The sequence below is a fragment of the Palaemon carinicauda genome, chromosome 17 (genome assembly GCF_036898095.1).
Source record: "Palaemon carinicauda isolate YSFRI2023 chromosome 17, ASM3689809v2, whole genome shotgun sequence".
NCBI classification, from domain to species: Eukaryota; Metazoa; Arthropoda; class Malacostraca; order Decapoda; family Palaemonidae; genus Palaemon; species Palaemon carinicauda.
Window position 1 is genome coordinate 39,313,922 of NC_090741.1, and position 16,465 is coordinate 39,330,386.

The 16,465-nt window shown below is 41.3% G+C and overlaps 1 protein-coding gene across 1 annotated transcript in view; it reads left to right on the plus strand.

The window, feature by feature from the left end:
- Window positions 1-16,465, plus strand: part of LOC137656688 (uncharacterized) — a 119,662-nt gene that overhangs the window by 53,109 nt on the left and 50,088 nt on the right. The window contains exons 4-10 of the mRNA XM_068390885.1: window positions 2,450-2,556; window positions 2,986-3,083; window positions 5,104-5,249; window positions 6,593-7,219; window positions 7,520-7,730; window positions 8,353-8,485; window positions 8,752-8,893. Of these exons, the coding sequence (XP_068246986.1) occupies window positions 2,450-2,556; window positions 2,986-3,083; window positions 5,104-5,249; window positions 6,593-7,219; window positions 7,520-7,730; window positions 8,353-8,485; window positions 8,752-8,893 (1,464 nt within the window). The remainder of the gene's footprint in view (window positions 1-2,449; window positions 2,557-2,985; window positions 3,084-5,103; window positions 5,250-6,592; window positions 7,220-7,519; window positions 7,731-8,352; window positions 8,486-8,751; window positions 8,894-16,465) is intronic.

The window sequence follows — 16,465 nt, forward strand, 5'->3', positions numbered from 1 at the left end:
CTACCATAGATCTGTTCGCAACCTCGATGACCAAGAGGCTCCCAATTTATTGCTCACCGATTCCGGACCCAGCAGCAGTTCACATAGATGCCTTTCTTCTGGATTGGTCCCATCTAGACCTTTATGCGTTCCCCCCGTTCAAGATTGTCAACAGAGTACTGCAGAAGTTCGCCTCTCACGAAGGGACAAGGTTGACGTTGGTTGCTCCCCTCTGGCCCGCGAGAGAATGGTTCACCGAGGTACTGCAATGGCTAGTAGACGTTCCCAGAACACTTCCTCTAAGAGTGGACCTTCTGCGTCAGCCGCATGTAAAGAAGGTACACCCAAGCCTCCACGCTCTTCGTCTGACTGCCTTCAGACTATCGAAAGACTCTCGAGAGCTAGAGGCTTTTCGAAGGAGGCAGCCAGAGCGATTGCTAGAGCAAGGAGGACATCCACTCTCAAAGTCTACCAGTCGAAGTGGGAAGTCTTCCGAAGCTGGTGCAAGTCGAAATCAGTATCCTCAACCAGTACCTCTGTAACTCAGATAGCTGACTTCCTTTTATACCTAAGGAAGGAAAGATCCCTTTCAGCTCCCACGATCAAGGGTTACAGAAGCATGTTGGCAGCAGTCTTCCGTCACAGAGGCTTAGATCTTTCCAACAACAAAGATCTACAGGACCTCCTTAAGTCTTTTGAGACCTCGAAGGAGCGTCGGTTGGCCACACCAGGTTGGAACTTAGACGTGGTACTAAGATTCCTTATGTCAGCAAGGTTCGAACCACTTCAATCAGCCTCTTTTAAAGATCTCACTTTGAAAACTCTTTTCCTCGTCTGCTTAGCAACAGCTAAAAGAGTCAGTGAGATACACGCCTTCAGCAGGAACATTGGATTTACATCTGAAATGGCTACATGTTCCTTACAGCTTGGTTTTTTAGCCAAAAACGAACTTCCTTCTCGTCCTTGGCCCAAATCGTTCGATATTCCAAGCCTTGCTAATTTGGTTGGAAATGAACAAGAAAGAGTACTATGCCCTGTAAGAGCTCTTAAGTACTATTTGAGACGTACTAAGCCATTATGTGGACAGTCAGAAGCTTTATGGTGCGCCATTAAGAAACCTTCTTTACCTATGTCGAAGAATGCAGTTTCTTATTATATCAGACTTTTGATTCGAGAAGCTCATTCCCATCTGAATGAGGAGGACCATGCTTTGCTGAAGGTAAGGACACATGAAGTTAGAGCTGTCGCAACTTCAGTGGCCTTCAAACAAAACAGATCTCTGCAGAGTGTAATGGATGCAACCTATTGGAGAAGCAAGTCAGTGTTCGCATCATTTTACCTTAAAGATGTCCAGTCTCTTTACGAGAACTGCTACAACCTGGGACCATTCGTAGCAGCGAGTGCAGTAGTGGGTGAGGGCTCAACCACTACATTCCCCTAATCCCATAACCTTTTTAGTCTTTCTCTTGAAATGCTTTTTATTGTTGTTTTTTGGGTTGTCCGGAAGGCTAAGAAGCCTTTCGCATCCTGGTTGATTTGGCGGGTGGTCAAATTCTTTCTTGAGAAGCGCCTAGATTAGAGGTTTTGATGAGGCCCTTTAGTATGGGTTGCAACCCTTCATACTTCAGCTCCTAGGAGTCGCTCAGCATCCTATGAGGATCGCGAGGCTCAGTAAGGAAGACGTACTTAAAAAAGGCAGAGTAATTGTTCAAGTCGACTTCCTTACCAGGTACTTATTAATTTTATGTTTGTTATTTTGAATAACTGCTAAAATGAAATACGAAATACTTAGCTCTTAATGTTAACATATATGCTGGTCTCTACCCACCCCCCTGGGTGTGAATCAGCTATATGATCACCGGGTAAGTTTAATATTGAAAAATGTTATTTTCATTAGTAAAATAAATTTTTGAATATACTTACCCGGTGATCATAAATTAAAGGACCCACCCTTCCTCCCCAATAGAGACCCAGTGGGCCGAGGAGAAAATTGGTTCTGTGTTGACATGGAGTACTTGAGTACCTGCTCGACAGATGGCGCTGTTGATGTACACCCCCACCTGTATAGCGATCGCTGGCGTATTTCGTCCGTAGGTTTTTCTGTCGGGCAGCAGAGCTGACAGCTATATGATCACCGGGTAAGTATATTCAAAAATTTATTTTACTAATGAAAATAACATATTTCTTACGCCTATTTTCCATTATCAACTTTATACTCTACTTACTTTATCCTGATGTAATTTAGGCAAATAAACTTTATTGTACGAATTATTGCTATACAGATACAAAGTTTTTCTTTTATACAAACTTTTGTCCAGAACCCATCAAATGTATTGCTAAAAGACCACCAATATTCGGCACACGGAAAACTTGTGGTTTTCCTATTAAAACTTTTTTTAAAGAATGTCATTATTATCAATCTTCAATAATAACAATAAAAACAATAATAATAACAATGAACCTTTTCCAGCTTCTTCACAGCTGTGTGGGAATACTTTCAACTTATTTTATGGAGAATCGGCTTTGCTGTATTCCGTGAATGATGGCTCAAATGTGAAATGTAAGCAGTATTTTAAGGTGAGTTGCATGAAGGGGTTCTAACAACACTTATGTCTATGATAACAACATATTGATGATAATGATATGAAAGCAACAATAATGATGATAACTACTACTGCTAATAATGATGATAATAATAACAATAATAATAATTTCACTCCTGTTAATGGAAATCATGCTAAACTAAAAAGACAAGAAAGTGAAAAGATACAACAATGAAAACGAAAACAATGATGATAATATCAATGATATGACTGATCCTAATAAAAATAGATGATAATATAATTAAAACATGCAAAACTTGTAACAATGTAAGGTTTGATATTGAACATTGTAAAAAATAAAACAAAGAACAAATGTTTGTAATAAAAACACAATAGCAATAATAATAATCTCTTGGCTCCCCATCAGAACTATTGAAGCCATATGCCAATGTTTTACTTGCAGAGCCCCGCTGGAACAACAATCTCCTTGTCATGTTTGCAGTTCAGTCTAAACAGTCGGGGATGCAAAAGGGAAAAGTTTTTAGTATTTCCTGGAAGTGGGTATGTTTACAAGACTTACTTTAACACATATCAATGATTTTGTTCACTTTGGTTCTTTCAGTATTGTTTTGTTGTGAAGCACATATTTTCTTATGCTCTCGCATTATTTTCTATCTAATATAAAAAGTATTTATACAGAATAGGCTTTATGTCAAATGTCCATCTGCAGGTCAGGGATATTTGCAGGTGGCAAATTTTTCTGATATTTTGCTCTACAAATATTTTTATGTATGTCCATATTCTATTTACTATCAAAAATTTCACGTAATTCAGTCTTCTTGAAAATGCCATAGAGAATAAACTATTCATGATTCACTCAATATTTTCATTTTACACATATGGTTTTTAGTTCATCCAAATTTTTATATTATTCCTTTGATATCTTTATAAAAATTTCTATCAATTACAGTGTCCAATTGTGGTACAGTTAATGTTTTTCTCCTTGAATAATCTCTTATGGTATGGATCACTCTCCTCCTTTTTATCAAGTTGTTTGAAATTATTCAATGGACTTTTTACTTCCATTTACCATCAACACTGAGGCTCAAAAGAAACTTGATATATATATATATATATATATATATATATATATATATATATATATATATATATATATATATATACAGTATATACATACATACATACATACACCAAGGCACTTCCCCCAATTTTGGGGGGTAGCCGACATCAAACCAATGAAACAAAAAAGGGGACCTCTCCTCTCTACGTTCCTCCCAGCCTGACAAGGGACTCAACCGAGTTCGGCTGGTACTGCTATGGTGCCACAGCCCACCCTCCCCCGTTATCCACCACAGATGAAGCTTCATAACGCTGAATCCCCTACTGCTGCTACCTCCGCGGTCATCTAAGGCACTGGAGGAAGCAGCAGGGCCTACCAGAACTGTCACAATCGCTCGCCATTCATTCCTAGTTCTAGCACGCTCTCTTGCCTCTCTCACATCTATCCTCCTATCACCCAGAGCTTCCTTCACTTCATCCATCCACCCAAACCTTGGCCTTCCTCTTGTACCTCTCCCATCAACTCTTGCATTCACCACCTTTAGCAAACAGCCATTTTCCATTCTCTCAACATGGCCAAACCACCTCAACATTCATATCCACTCTAGCTGCTAACTCATTTCTTACACCCGTTCTAACCCTCACTACTTCGTTCCTAACCCTATCTACTCAAGATACACCAGCCATACTCCTTAGACACTTCATCTCAAACACATTCAATTTCTGTCTCTCCGTCACTTTCATTCCCCACAACTCTGATCCATACATCACAGTTGGTACAATCACTTTCTCGTACAGAACTCTCTTTACATTCATGCCCAACCCTCTATTTTTTTACTACTTCCTTAACTGCCCCCAACACTTTGCATCCTTCATTTACTTTCTGACGTACATCTGCTTCCACTCCACCATTTGCTGCAACAACAGACCCCAAGTACTTAAACTGATCCACCTCCTCAATTATATATATATATATATATATATATATATATATATACATATATATATATATATATATATATATATATATATATGTATATATATATATATATATATATATATATATATACTGTATATATATATATATATATAAGGGATTTTGACATAAGAAAAATCTATTTTTGAGTGAGATAGCCATGTCGTCTTGATGGAAGTTCCCTTTGGCTGCTTCCTACTGTATAATATTTCCGCGAATGATATTACAAGAGAATTACCATCAGGTATCACAGGGTTCTAACCCCCGGAACGACTATCCGTAGTCATCGTGTATAATCAGAGACATATCCTAAGATAACCATAGATATCTGCACCCCCAATAGACTTTACCCAGTCTAATCCTCTAAGGGGAAGGATAAGGGAGGAGCCATTACATATCCTATCACCTTTTGGTGCATATGGATATGTTTGTACTCATCTGAACAGAATATTGGTCTCAGCATATTAGATATAATATCCTACATTGAATAAATTGTATATCCCAGGCAATTTTTTTTCTTTTCAGAGGGCAGAAGAAATCAAAATTTTGTGCCTCTGACTTCTCAACACAGACAAGCCCTTCAAACGAACTTGAAATCAGGTACATCAGAAAACCTTTCAAGGCAAAAGACTGCTCCGGTGGTTATATGTGTCAGGCAACTGTTATTGGTGGTAAGGAATATTTCCTAAAAAGTACTTTGAATTTTCTTGATATTCTATTGTCTCATGCATTTTTTAATATTTTCTGTTACCTCCAACTAACATATGTTTTCATTTATACCTTTCATTGCTTCCCCTATATGGTTATATTTTCAATAGAATCTTTTATTGTGGTCCCCTAAGATGTTAGATATGCACCCTTATCTTCACTTGACTTAGCCATGAAGGTTGTTTTTTTACCAACATCTTTCATTGTTAAATTTTAACCTCTATTTTCTATTGTATCATATTATTGGGTTAATTGTTCACCCATATCTTTCATTACTTCCCTTCCAGAAATGGTTATATTACAGTTTCATTCATATCTTAACCCTTTTACCCCCAGGCTATTTGGAAATTTCCAACCCTTAACCCCCAGGGGGTTATTTTTTTCCCAGCACATTTTGCAGTATATTTTTTTCAAATTGCTCTAACAGCCTTAATTTTTGTCATAGAGAGGTCAGGTTGGTCTCATTCTCTTGGAAAATGCCTGAATTTTCTCAAAAAATTATCAAAAATATGAAAAAAAAATTTTATAGCATTTTTTTGGAAGGACGTACCGGTACGTCCATGGGGGTAAAGGGATGGCTTTTGTGAAACGTACCAGTACAGTACGTCCTTTGGGGGTAAAAGGGTTAAGTTGCCTTCCTTTAGGACATCATGACTGGTTTCTCTCACATTTTTTATTGCATTTTCTGAAGAAGATATGTTTTTGCATATATTTCTTATAGTCGTCTCATTTCATTTTATTTCCGCCCAATTATCTGAGTGCATGTGACCATGTTTGAGGTATATACAAAGAAACCATGAACAAAATTAGAAGACACTGTTTTGAAACATTAGTTGGATCACCCTACCAGATCAATGGAATTTTGACAATTGTCAGTATGAAACACATCCCATTCAAATTAGTTTTAATGAACACGATTTTGACAGAGTAGGTGTTATCAATATTTTGACTGACTGAATGTATATGAATTTTATTTACTGTTAAATGCAAATGATTTACTTCATCGTATGCAAAATGTATCATTTGTTTTTCTACATTAGATTAAGATACTAAGAAAAAGTACTGTATGGTATTCTATTTCAATACAATATTTATTAACTTCAATTTCTTATATTCTGCAACAATAAGATCATTAAAAGATGTTATTCCATTATGCTCTATTTCTTTTTTTTTTTTTATTAATTTATGTATCCATCAAAATTTGAGTTCACTGTACAGTACCTGATATGGAATTCTTCCACTTCATTGTTTGATTAAACTGGTCATACTCACCATACTTGGTACTAAGATTATTTTTAAATTTCAGATATGCCAGTTACATCACCTGATCCTACCTCTCCCCAGCCTACAACACCTAAGCCTCCCACTCCCCAGCCTACCTCTCCCCAGCCTACAACACCTAAGCCTACCTCTCCTGATCCAACAACACCTAAGCCTACCACTCCCCCACCTACAACACCTCAGCCTACCACTCCCCCACCTACAACACCTCAGCCTACCACTCCCCCACCTACAACACCTCAGCCTACCACTCCCCCACCTACAACACCTCAGCCTACCACTCCCCCACCTACAACACCTCAGCCTACCACTCCCCCACCTACAACACCTCAGCCTACCACTCCCCCACCTACAACACCTCAGCCTACCACTCCCCCACCTACTACACCTCAGCCTACCACTCCCCAACCTACAACACCTCAGCCTACCACTCCCCCACCTACAACACCTCAGCCTACCACTCCCCCACCTACCACTCCTCAGCCCACTAGTACTCCTCCAATCACAACTTCTAAATCTAGTACAACAACTTCATCCTCAACAACTACACCTACAAGAACTGGGTTAACAACAAATACAACAGCTACCGCAACTCGTGCCATAACTATAACATCAGCCTTGGTGATCTCTCCTGAAAAGCGCCTGTTTTGCAGTGAGTAAACATTCTATGCAGCAAAGGTAGTAGTCCTCAATTAACAGAAAACCTCCCCGTTTTCTTTTAGTGGCCTTGATATGCATATATAATTTTGATAACTGAGAAAGAGGCTCACTTTGCATCATTACAACAATTGAGTGAACCACAAAAGCAAACCTTTGATAATCATGCAGATCTGACAGACTATATATCAATAATGAGGGTTTCAAGGAATTACTGTAATATACTAGATAAATGAGTTGATGGTAGTTCTGGTTTACCATATATCAATATTTTTTTCTATTTAATTCTATGCAGATGATGACTGTGGGATATCTACTGTTACTGTGCCAAGGATTGTGGGAGGTCAAGACGCATCAATATTCGAGTATCCGTGGCAAGTTTTGCTGCAAATCTCTTCATCAGCTTTTACTTCCCCTGGTACTTGTGGTGGTTCGATTATAAAAAAAGGTTGGATCTTAACTGCTGCTCACTGTTTTGTAGATCCCAGCGCACTAACATTGTACCCGTAAGTGTTGCATTGTGTTCATTTGAAAGGTTTGACAAAGTAACAAATTTTCCCCATTTCTGTGCTTTTCTTGACCACCTTACTGAGTATGAGTTTCTACCCTTCTCTTCTCTTACTGTAGAATGTAATCCTTCTTTCTCTCTTGGTACCTAATGTGACTTCTAGCCTTCTCTGTATTGTTACTATGCTGTGCAATGAGATATCTGTTTGCTGAGCAACGTATTCCTTTTGCCAATGTTTCTTTTGGAAGCGTGCATCATCTATTAGTTTTCACTGTATATCTTGTGTAAATTTTTATCGCCTCTGATGTGTATTACATTATTTTTTTTTCTTCTTAAGTTTGTATCTTTCTCATCTTGAATAAGTTTTGTGTTGGGTGCTTTCATATCTTATCTTTTTTAGTTGTGGTGGCATGGAAGGGTTACCTTCTGTCACTTGTGATTATGATATGCAGTAATTAAAGTTTGTGTTTTAAATAGAAGTTATACACTAAAAGGTATGCGAAAGGCACAAAAACATAGCTACAAGTAAACGTGTAAATATTCATGCATCAAAATCCAGAAAACAAATATTGATTCTGTGAGCCACATCATCTATACTGTATTGTTAATCTCTTCTTCAGAGGACTGGGTTTGACTATTACAGCTGCTGAGCACGATACTAGCTCCCCTTCAGAAACTGAAGAAGTTACTATTACCCCAACTGGAAACTCTCTGTTTATTCATCCTCAGTACAAGAAAGGTGATCCAAATTCGGTGAGCATAGATGTTATTCCAAGGAATGCCTTTTGTATCCAGATTATCCTGGGTAGAGTTGGGTGTTTGGCCATGGTTAAGAAAACAGGGAAATTACCTTTCAAATACTGTAATTTAGATCCGTCTCTTCAAACATTCATTTTCCCTCTTACAAACACATCATCCTCATGTGAACTGTCTTTTGACCCCTAACATTGTGTAAAAGATATTTTCTAGCTGTATTCTAGTTGTACTTATCCCTTTAGTAATATTTTCTTTGCTTGTAGGAGGAGCATGACATTGCATTAGTATTCCTGGGTGGTAATCTCACTTTTGGCAATGGAGTCAAGCCCATATGTATGCCTGTAGCATCAGACTACACCCCTGAGAAGGAAGTCGTTGTCACAGGATGGGGAACAACTGAGTATAGTAAGCATTATACTGTATTTCTTTTGTTCCATACTTCCACAGTAAGGTATATGCTGTACTGTTTTATTAAGGCAATGAATATTTTTGTATAGAATTTTGAATATGTTCCTAGCATTCACATATTTTCTCTGAGTATGCTTATAGCAATCTTGATTTAATAACTTAATATCTGCAGTCATTGACGTATGAGTACATGCAAGTATAAAATACTTGCACACATATATATATATATATATATATATATGATTGATTATTTTAAAATTATATGCTATAGCAAATTAAAGAATGGAAAATACATACATATGTATATGATAAGTTTCTACAATAGTAGTAAAGCATGTGTTACGATAGAAAATGAATTTTGAGCGAAGGGAAAAATCTATGTTTGGGTGAGATAGCCATGTCGTCCTGATGGAGGGTTCCTATAAGTAGCTTCTTAAGGGATATTTGACTACAGTGATATTCCCAGAGAAATTACCTTTAGGTCTCCAGAATTCTAACTTCTGGCGCGAATATCCTTAAAATTTCTCTTAAGGATATCGCATAAATCAGGGGACGTATATCTTGATATGACACATAGCAATCTTCACCCCGAATAGCGTTTTCAACTCGAGGGGGAAGAGTGGCAAAACTAGAAGGGGAGCCGTTATCAAGGTTACCCTTTCTCCCATACTACTATTGAGTATCAAGATGGCGGCATATCCAAGATGGCAGTTATTCCTTGTAGCTTTGAGCATGGTGCTAGAGATATAGTAGTTTCGGGAGGGATCCTGCCAAGGCCTTTTCTGTAGAAAAGGAGGGCGGGTCCATCAGGACGACATGGCTATCTCACCCAAAAATAGATTCGTTTTTTGGGCTCAAGCCATGTCGTCCTAATGGAAGCTTACCAGAGAATTACTAGAAAGTACTGTATCTGTGGATTTTCATAGGGGCCTTAATCTTGGGACAATTTTTCCATGGTCATTTGGACCATTGAGACAAATGACGTTACCGTTATCCGTCATTACCACTAATCAGACAATGTTAGTGCTTCTTGCCCCCTACAGGGAAGAGTCATACTCGACGGTAGAAAAGGGTCCTCAAGGTTAGCATATATTGTATGAACAAACAAGTATCCACTAGATATACAAAGGGTCTCACGGTTTGTATATATTGTCGGAAAAATTAAGTGTCAACTATATCCATTGTTTGTAAGCATACAATAATATGAGGTTTACTTGAATAAATAAGTAAGGCAACTCTGGCAATTTTGATATGCTAATTGCAGGGCGAAATAGGACGCAATTAAACTTTAATAGACATTTATTTCTAATAAATGACCAAATGGAATAATGAGTGTAACGAATGTAACATGTTAAGGGAATTATATGTGCAACATATACAGAAAATATAATCCTCCCTGAAAGGGAAGAAATGATGAATGCCACTCTTAAAATAGAAAATTTTAATAAATTTTCCCAATATAATTTCTGTAAATGTTGTCTCCTATCAACACTGTACTATGTACACACGGCACAAGTGTTATCTGTGTAACACCTGAGATTTTGAACCGTCTTAGTGTCACCAGAGTGACACCCACTTAAAAGGTATTGCACTGGAAGTGTCAATACCTTTTCACCCTAATTGATAGTCCCAATCAATTAACTGTTCATCGCAGCACTAGACGACAGGTTTTAATACACTACCTGCCGCCACCACATAATGCTTCAGTTCGTGGACTTGCTTTGCATAGTGTTTGTAGAACACTCTGAATTATTTCCATCCAGTATATGAGCGAAGACGCTCAAAGTCCATATACTGAAAAAAGTTCACTGATGAAGTAATTTTTCTTGGATCATGACCTGCGGGTGTACTGTCAGGATCCGCTCTGCGAATGAAGTAGGTGAGCTTCGCCCTCAGTTGTTTTAGGGATAAGTTTGATCCTGAAGTTTCTCCTTTGAAGAGCTGTCCTCCCCTGAAGTCTGAAGTTCTACAAAGATAGACCTTTAGACACTCTACTGGACATAGAGAGACATCTTCCTTCAGAGGGTAGATTCTCCAGGGACCCCATCTTTTAGTGGGTAGCTCGTTCTTGGTGAGAAATGCTGGATCAGGAAAGAGATTCAGTTCTCCCACTTCTGTGAACTGAATGTGGCCCTCATGTCTTGATAGGGCTACTATTTCACTAACTCTAGCCCCTGAGGCTATAGCGAACAGGAAAATAACCTTCTGGGTTAGATCCTTGAGAGAAAAATCTTCATTGTTCACAGATGAAGCATAATGTAGGACCTTGTCCAAAGACCATGAAATGAGTTTCGGAGGAGCTGCAGGCCTAAATCTAGCGCATACCTTCGGGATTTTGTTAAAGATTTCATTCGTCAGATCCAATTGAAAGGCATATAGAACAGGTCTAGTCAGGGCTGGCTTCCATGTAGTTATCGTGTTGGCAGCCAGACCTTGATTATGAAGGTGGATAAAGGAGGACAGACAGAAGTCTATAGAAATTTCTTTTGGTCCTTTTGCTTTATACTGCCTTTTGAGATCCCAAATCTTTTCTTAACCACTAGGGCGAGAAAATCATGAAATGAAGGTTTTGGGGTCTCTGTGATGAAGCGAAGACAGTCGACTTCAGAATCCGTTGAGATAGAGCTGGGCTCGGTACAAGGACCAGCCTCAGCCTCAGTTCCATCGGTAGAGGGAACCAGTTGCTCCTGGGTCACTTGGGAGCCACTAGAGCTGCCGTTCCTTGGAAGGATCTCAGCATGTTGAGGGCCTTCCGCAGGAGATTGGATGGAAGGGACAGGGAATTCCGGGTCCTTTCGTTCCAAACTAGGGACATGGCGTCCATTATCTCCTCTAGAGGGTCCTCGTATGGGGCTACGTATCGAGGTAATTTCTTGATGACGCTCATCATGAAGAGGTCGATTTGCAGTTCGGGGACTTGTTGCAAGATGGAGGAGAGTAAGTCTGCGTCTGTGGACCATTCTGACTCTATCGGCAGTAAGTGAACTGCTGATAGGTGCCATCTCTCTAGACGAAGGATGACTAATATCACATGGATTATATGGGACGATCTCGAGCCTTGTCGGTTCAGACGTCTCACTATCACTTCGCTGTCCAAGATCAGCCTGATGAGGGCTGGTTTGCGTGGGGAGAGTTTTCCCAACATGAGAAGGACTGCCATGGCTTCCAAAATGTTGATTAGGAAGGCCTTGAATAGAGATGACCAAGTCCCTTGTACTTTCCTGTGATGGGAGTGAACTCCCCATTCTTCCGTTGAGGCATCCATGTGGATAGTCCTCGATGGCAGAGGTGGTTGCAAGGGCACGGTCCTCCATAGGCTCTTGGTCTTCGACCATGGGTTGAGAAGTGATTGAAATAAGGCTCATATTGGTCATTTTAGATCTCTTCGAACGTTTGATGCGTTTCTTCTCCAGACTCCTGACGCATCTTTCAGCTGTGCTCTTAGCATAGGTCTGTTACTGCTGCGAACTAGAGAGAGCCCAATACTCTTTCCTATTGGCGTCTTAAAATCCTTTTGGATTACATTAGTCTCTTGACAGACCCTGCGATTTCCTTCCTCTCCCTAGGGAGAATGGAGGGACAATGTGACCTCAGGTCTCAATGATTTTCTGGTCATTGAAACCCTTGAGCTGGAGATAGTCGAGAATTCTTGAAGTTGATTTTGCATCCCAGATGTTCCAGGAACTTGGTTACTTCTTTGGATGCTTGCAGACCAGCCGTTTCGGATGCTGCCCACACCAGCCAGTCGTCCAGGTACTCTGGTACCTGAACAGTTTCTGGGCGTAGTTGTTACACGACTGCGTCTGCCCATTTCATGAAGATACCTGGGACTATGTTTAGTCCGAAGAGTATGGCTCTTAGAACATACTTTATCTTCTGTAACTTGAATCCTAGGTAGGAGGAGAGGGGGTTCAGGTGCGGCCTAGGGAGGCTTAGCCTCCTATGCCAGCGGCTAAGCCGGCAGGGGAGTGACTACTCACCCTGTAGCTCTGCCGCAGGAAGAAAGACTGAATACTCTGAGATTCTGTCAATAACCAAAGCCGGGCTCTCGCCGGCAAAGGTGGGAGACAGAAAAACCCTAGCCTAGTCAAGCCGGAGTGAACTACTCTATGGCAAGACCAGAAAGGGTTGCCGCCTACGGCGGCACTCAAAGGGAAGGAGGGATTACCCTTAAATCTCCACAGGAGACAAGTATCAAGTTATATAATTCTAGGAGATGTACTACCTCCCGTTGAATCAATAAAACGATACACGAGGGTAACAGGGGATAATGTCTGATAGTATGCTACATCGCCTAGGCTAGGTAGCCTAGGGAAGGCGAGATCTCGGTTACCTAAATCGCCGAAACTCTAACGTATACGATCGACAAAAGGACGAGGAAATTATGCATAAAAGAAATATCTTTACTAGTATAATTGTGCCTAAATAGCTTTCATAAATTATTAATGCTATTACAACCGGGAATCGTTCTGCTAACTAAATAACACATGCATAATGAACGATAGCGCCCATGGTGCCTCCGGTGACAGGCCTAGCTCCTAAACACAATAATTACTATAATTTAACTGTGGAGCAGGAGCTAAAAATTATACACTGTAAAGAATCAATACTCAACTTTCCAGAGGTGAAAGAAGCTGGAGATTGCATAATAAATCCTCACAAATTCGATCAAAACATTAGATCAACAGGGAATGCCACCGTGCGAATTCGCTACAAAAATAGGAATAACCGCCATCTTGGATATGGCGCCATCTTGATACTCAATAGTAGTATGGGAGAAATGGTAATCTTGATAACGGCTCCCCTTCTATTTTTGCCACTCTTCCCCCTCGAGGCGAAAACGCTATTCGGGGTGAAGATTGCTATGTGTCGTATCAAGATATACGTCCCCTGATTTATGTGATATCCTTAAGAGATATTTTTCAATATTAAACTTAGCCGGTGATTATATAAGCTGCAGCTCTGCTGCCCGACAGAAAAACTCTACGTTCAAAATACGCCAGCGATCGCTATGCAGGTAGGGGGTGTACATCAACAGCGCCATCTGTCGAGCAGGTACTCAGTACTCAATGTAAACACAGAACCAATTTTCTCTCTGTCGTGCCACCGGCAAGACCTACTAAATTCGCTGTTGCTTACTGGATTGGTTTTCACATATTTTGGTGAAGTACACATTTCTAGTTTTGAGCTTTCGCTTTGCAGACGTTATCTTCAATACATCCTTGCATTCTTTTATTGATTTTGGATTATTTGTTGACGACTTTGGATAGATTTTGAATTCCCCTTTGACTAATTCAAGATGGCTGACCCTTCTCAAGTCCCTAAATTCAGGAAATGTAATGCTAGGGACTGTTCAAGGCGTCTTCCGAAGGCCTCTATCGATCCTCACACCGTTTGTTCCAATTGTCGGGATAAGACCTGTCAATTGGAAGATCGATGTGAGGAATGCGTTGGGCTTTCGGAATTCGATTTCATCGAATTCCAGAAATACACACGTAGGCTAGAGAGAGATAGAGTCAGGAGAAGTTCATCTCGCTCCGTTGATTTTTCCTCTCCTCATGCCCCACAACCTATTCCTTCCCCTGTAGTGGTTGCTCCTGATCCCCCTTCTAGCACTCAACAACCTTCGATGGCAGATATGATGCGTGCCATCCAGGCTCTGGGTGAGAGAGTCGAGTCATTGGCGAGTGACCGTAACCAACTCATGGCAGACGTCAAGGAGTTGAAGTGTAAGAGTGCAGTGGGTAGTGACAAAGTGAGTGGTAGTGTTGTGGAAAGTGTTGTAGATAGTGTTGCGCTTGAGGGTTCGTCTGTTCGTGCCTGTCGTCCTCCCAGTCCGGGACCTCTTGCAAGCTCCCAAGCCCAGGGGAGAAGCAATGTCGTACGACCAAAGGGTTCGAGAGGCTTTAATCAGCGAACAGACGTTCCCTCCGTGGTTTCGGACGTATCTAACCAAGATCGCCCCACCCACACGAAGACGAGAGAGCCCATTTATTCCTCGTCTGCGGAAGAGGTTTCTCGAAAGAAACCATGGACCAAGGTCATGCGGCTTCGTTCGTTTCCGGGGTCCTCAAGAAACGGGAAAACCTTTGCTCCTTCTTGTCAGCTGGAGTAACACAGTGTCAGAGATCGGAACTTGTGTTTGCTCCTCTCTCAAAGTGCCTTTTCCCAGAGGAGTTGATAAAGGAGATTGCTGCCTCCTTGATTCAAAAAGACACTCATGACCTGGTTGCGTCCTCTGCCCGCAAAGCCACCCCTTTGCCTACATTGTCTAGACCCAGGATGGACACTCCAGCGTCCAGATTCATCCCGCCCTTTCGTGGCAGAGCCCCCAGCAGAGGAGGTGCTCGTGCCGAAGGGAGACGTGGGAAGAAGAAAGGTACCAAGTCCTTTAAAGGCAGAGTCTGACTGCCACCTTCTTCAGACAGCAGTGGGAGCCAGACTCAAGAACTTCTGGCAGACCTGGGAGAAAAGGGGCGCAGATGCACAATCTGTGAAGTTGCTCAGAGAAGGGTACAAGATCCCGTTTGTACGCAAACCCCCCTAGCAACGTCTCCCATCGATCTCTCTCCCAGGTACAGAGAGGAGGACAAGAGACTAGCTTTGAAGCAAGAGGTGTCTCTCTTACTAGAAAAGGGAGCGGTAGTCAAAGTCCGGGACCATCAATCCCCGGGCTTCTACAACCGTCTCTTCTTAGTGGTAAAGAAGACAGGAGGGTGGAGACCGGTGCTAGACGTCAATGCGCTGAATGTCTTTGTCACAAAGCAGACGTTCGCCATGGAGACCACAAAGTCTGTTCTAGCAGCGGTCAGGAAGGAAGACTGGATGGTCTCTTTAGACCTAAGGGACGCTTACTTTCACGTTCCCATCCACCCAGAATCCCAACCTTTTCTGAGGTTCGTTTACGAAAAGGTTGTCTACCAATTTCAAGCCCTGTGCTTTGGCCTAAGCACGGCTCCTCTTGTCTTTACGAAACTGATGAGGAATATTGCCAAATTCCTGCATTTAGCGGATATCAGAGCCTCCCTCTATTTGGACGACTGGCTTCTAAGAGCTTCTTCCAGTCGTCGCTGTCTGGAGAATCTAAAGTGGACTCTAGATCTGACCAAGGAATTGGGTCTCCTGGTCAATATGGAAAAGTCCCAACTGGTCCCATCCCAAACTATAGTGTACTTAGGGATGGAGATTCACAGTCAAGCTTTTCGGGCTTTTCCGTCGGCCCCCAGAACAAGTCAAGCCCAAGGATGCATCCAGAACATGCTAAAGAAGGACCGTTGTTCAGTCAGACAGTGGATGAGTCTGATAGGGACGCTTTCATCCCTAGAACAGTTCATTTCGTTAGGGAGACTGCACCTCCGTCCCCTTCAATTTCACCTAGCTGTTCACTGGAAAAAGGACAAGACGCTAGAAGCGGTCTCGATCCCCATTTCCGAGAAGATGAAGTCATCACTGACTTGGTGGAAGGACAACATCAACCTCAGAGAGGGTCTGCCCCTGGCTGTTCAGACCCCCAACCACGTTCTCTTCTCGGACGCATCGGACACGGGCTGGGGTGCGACATTAGACGGT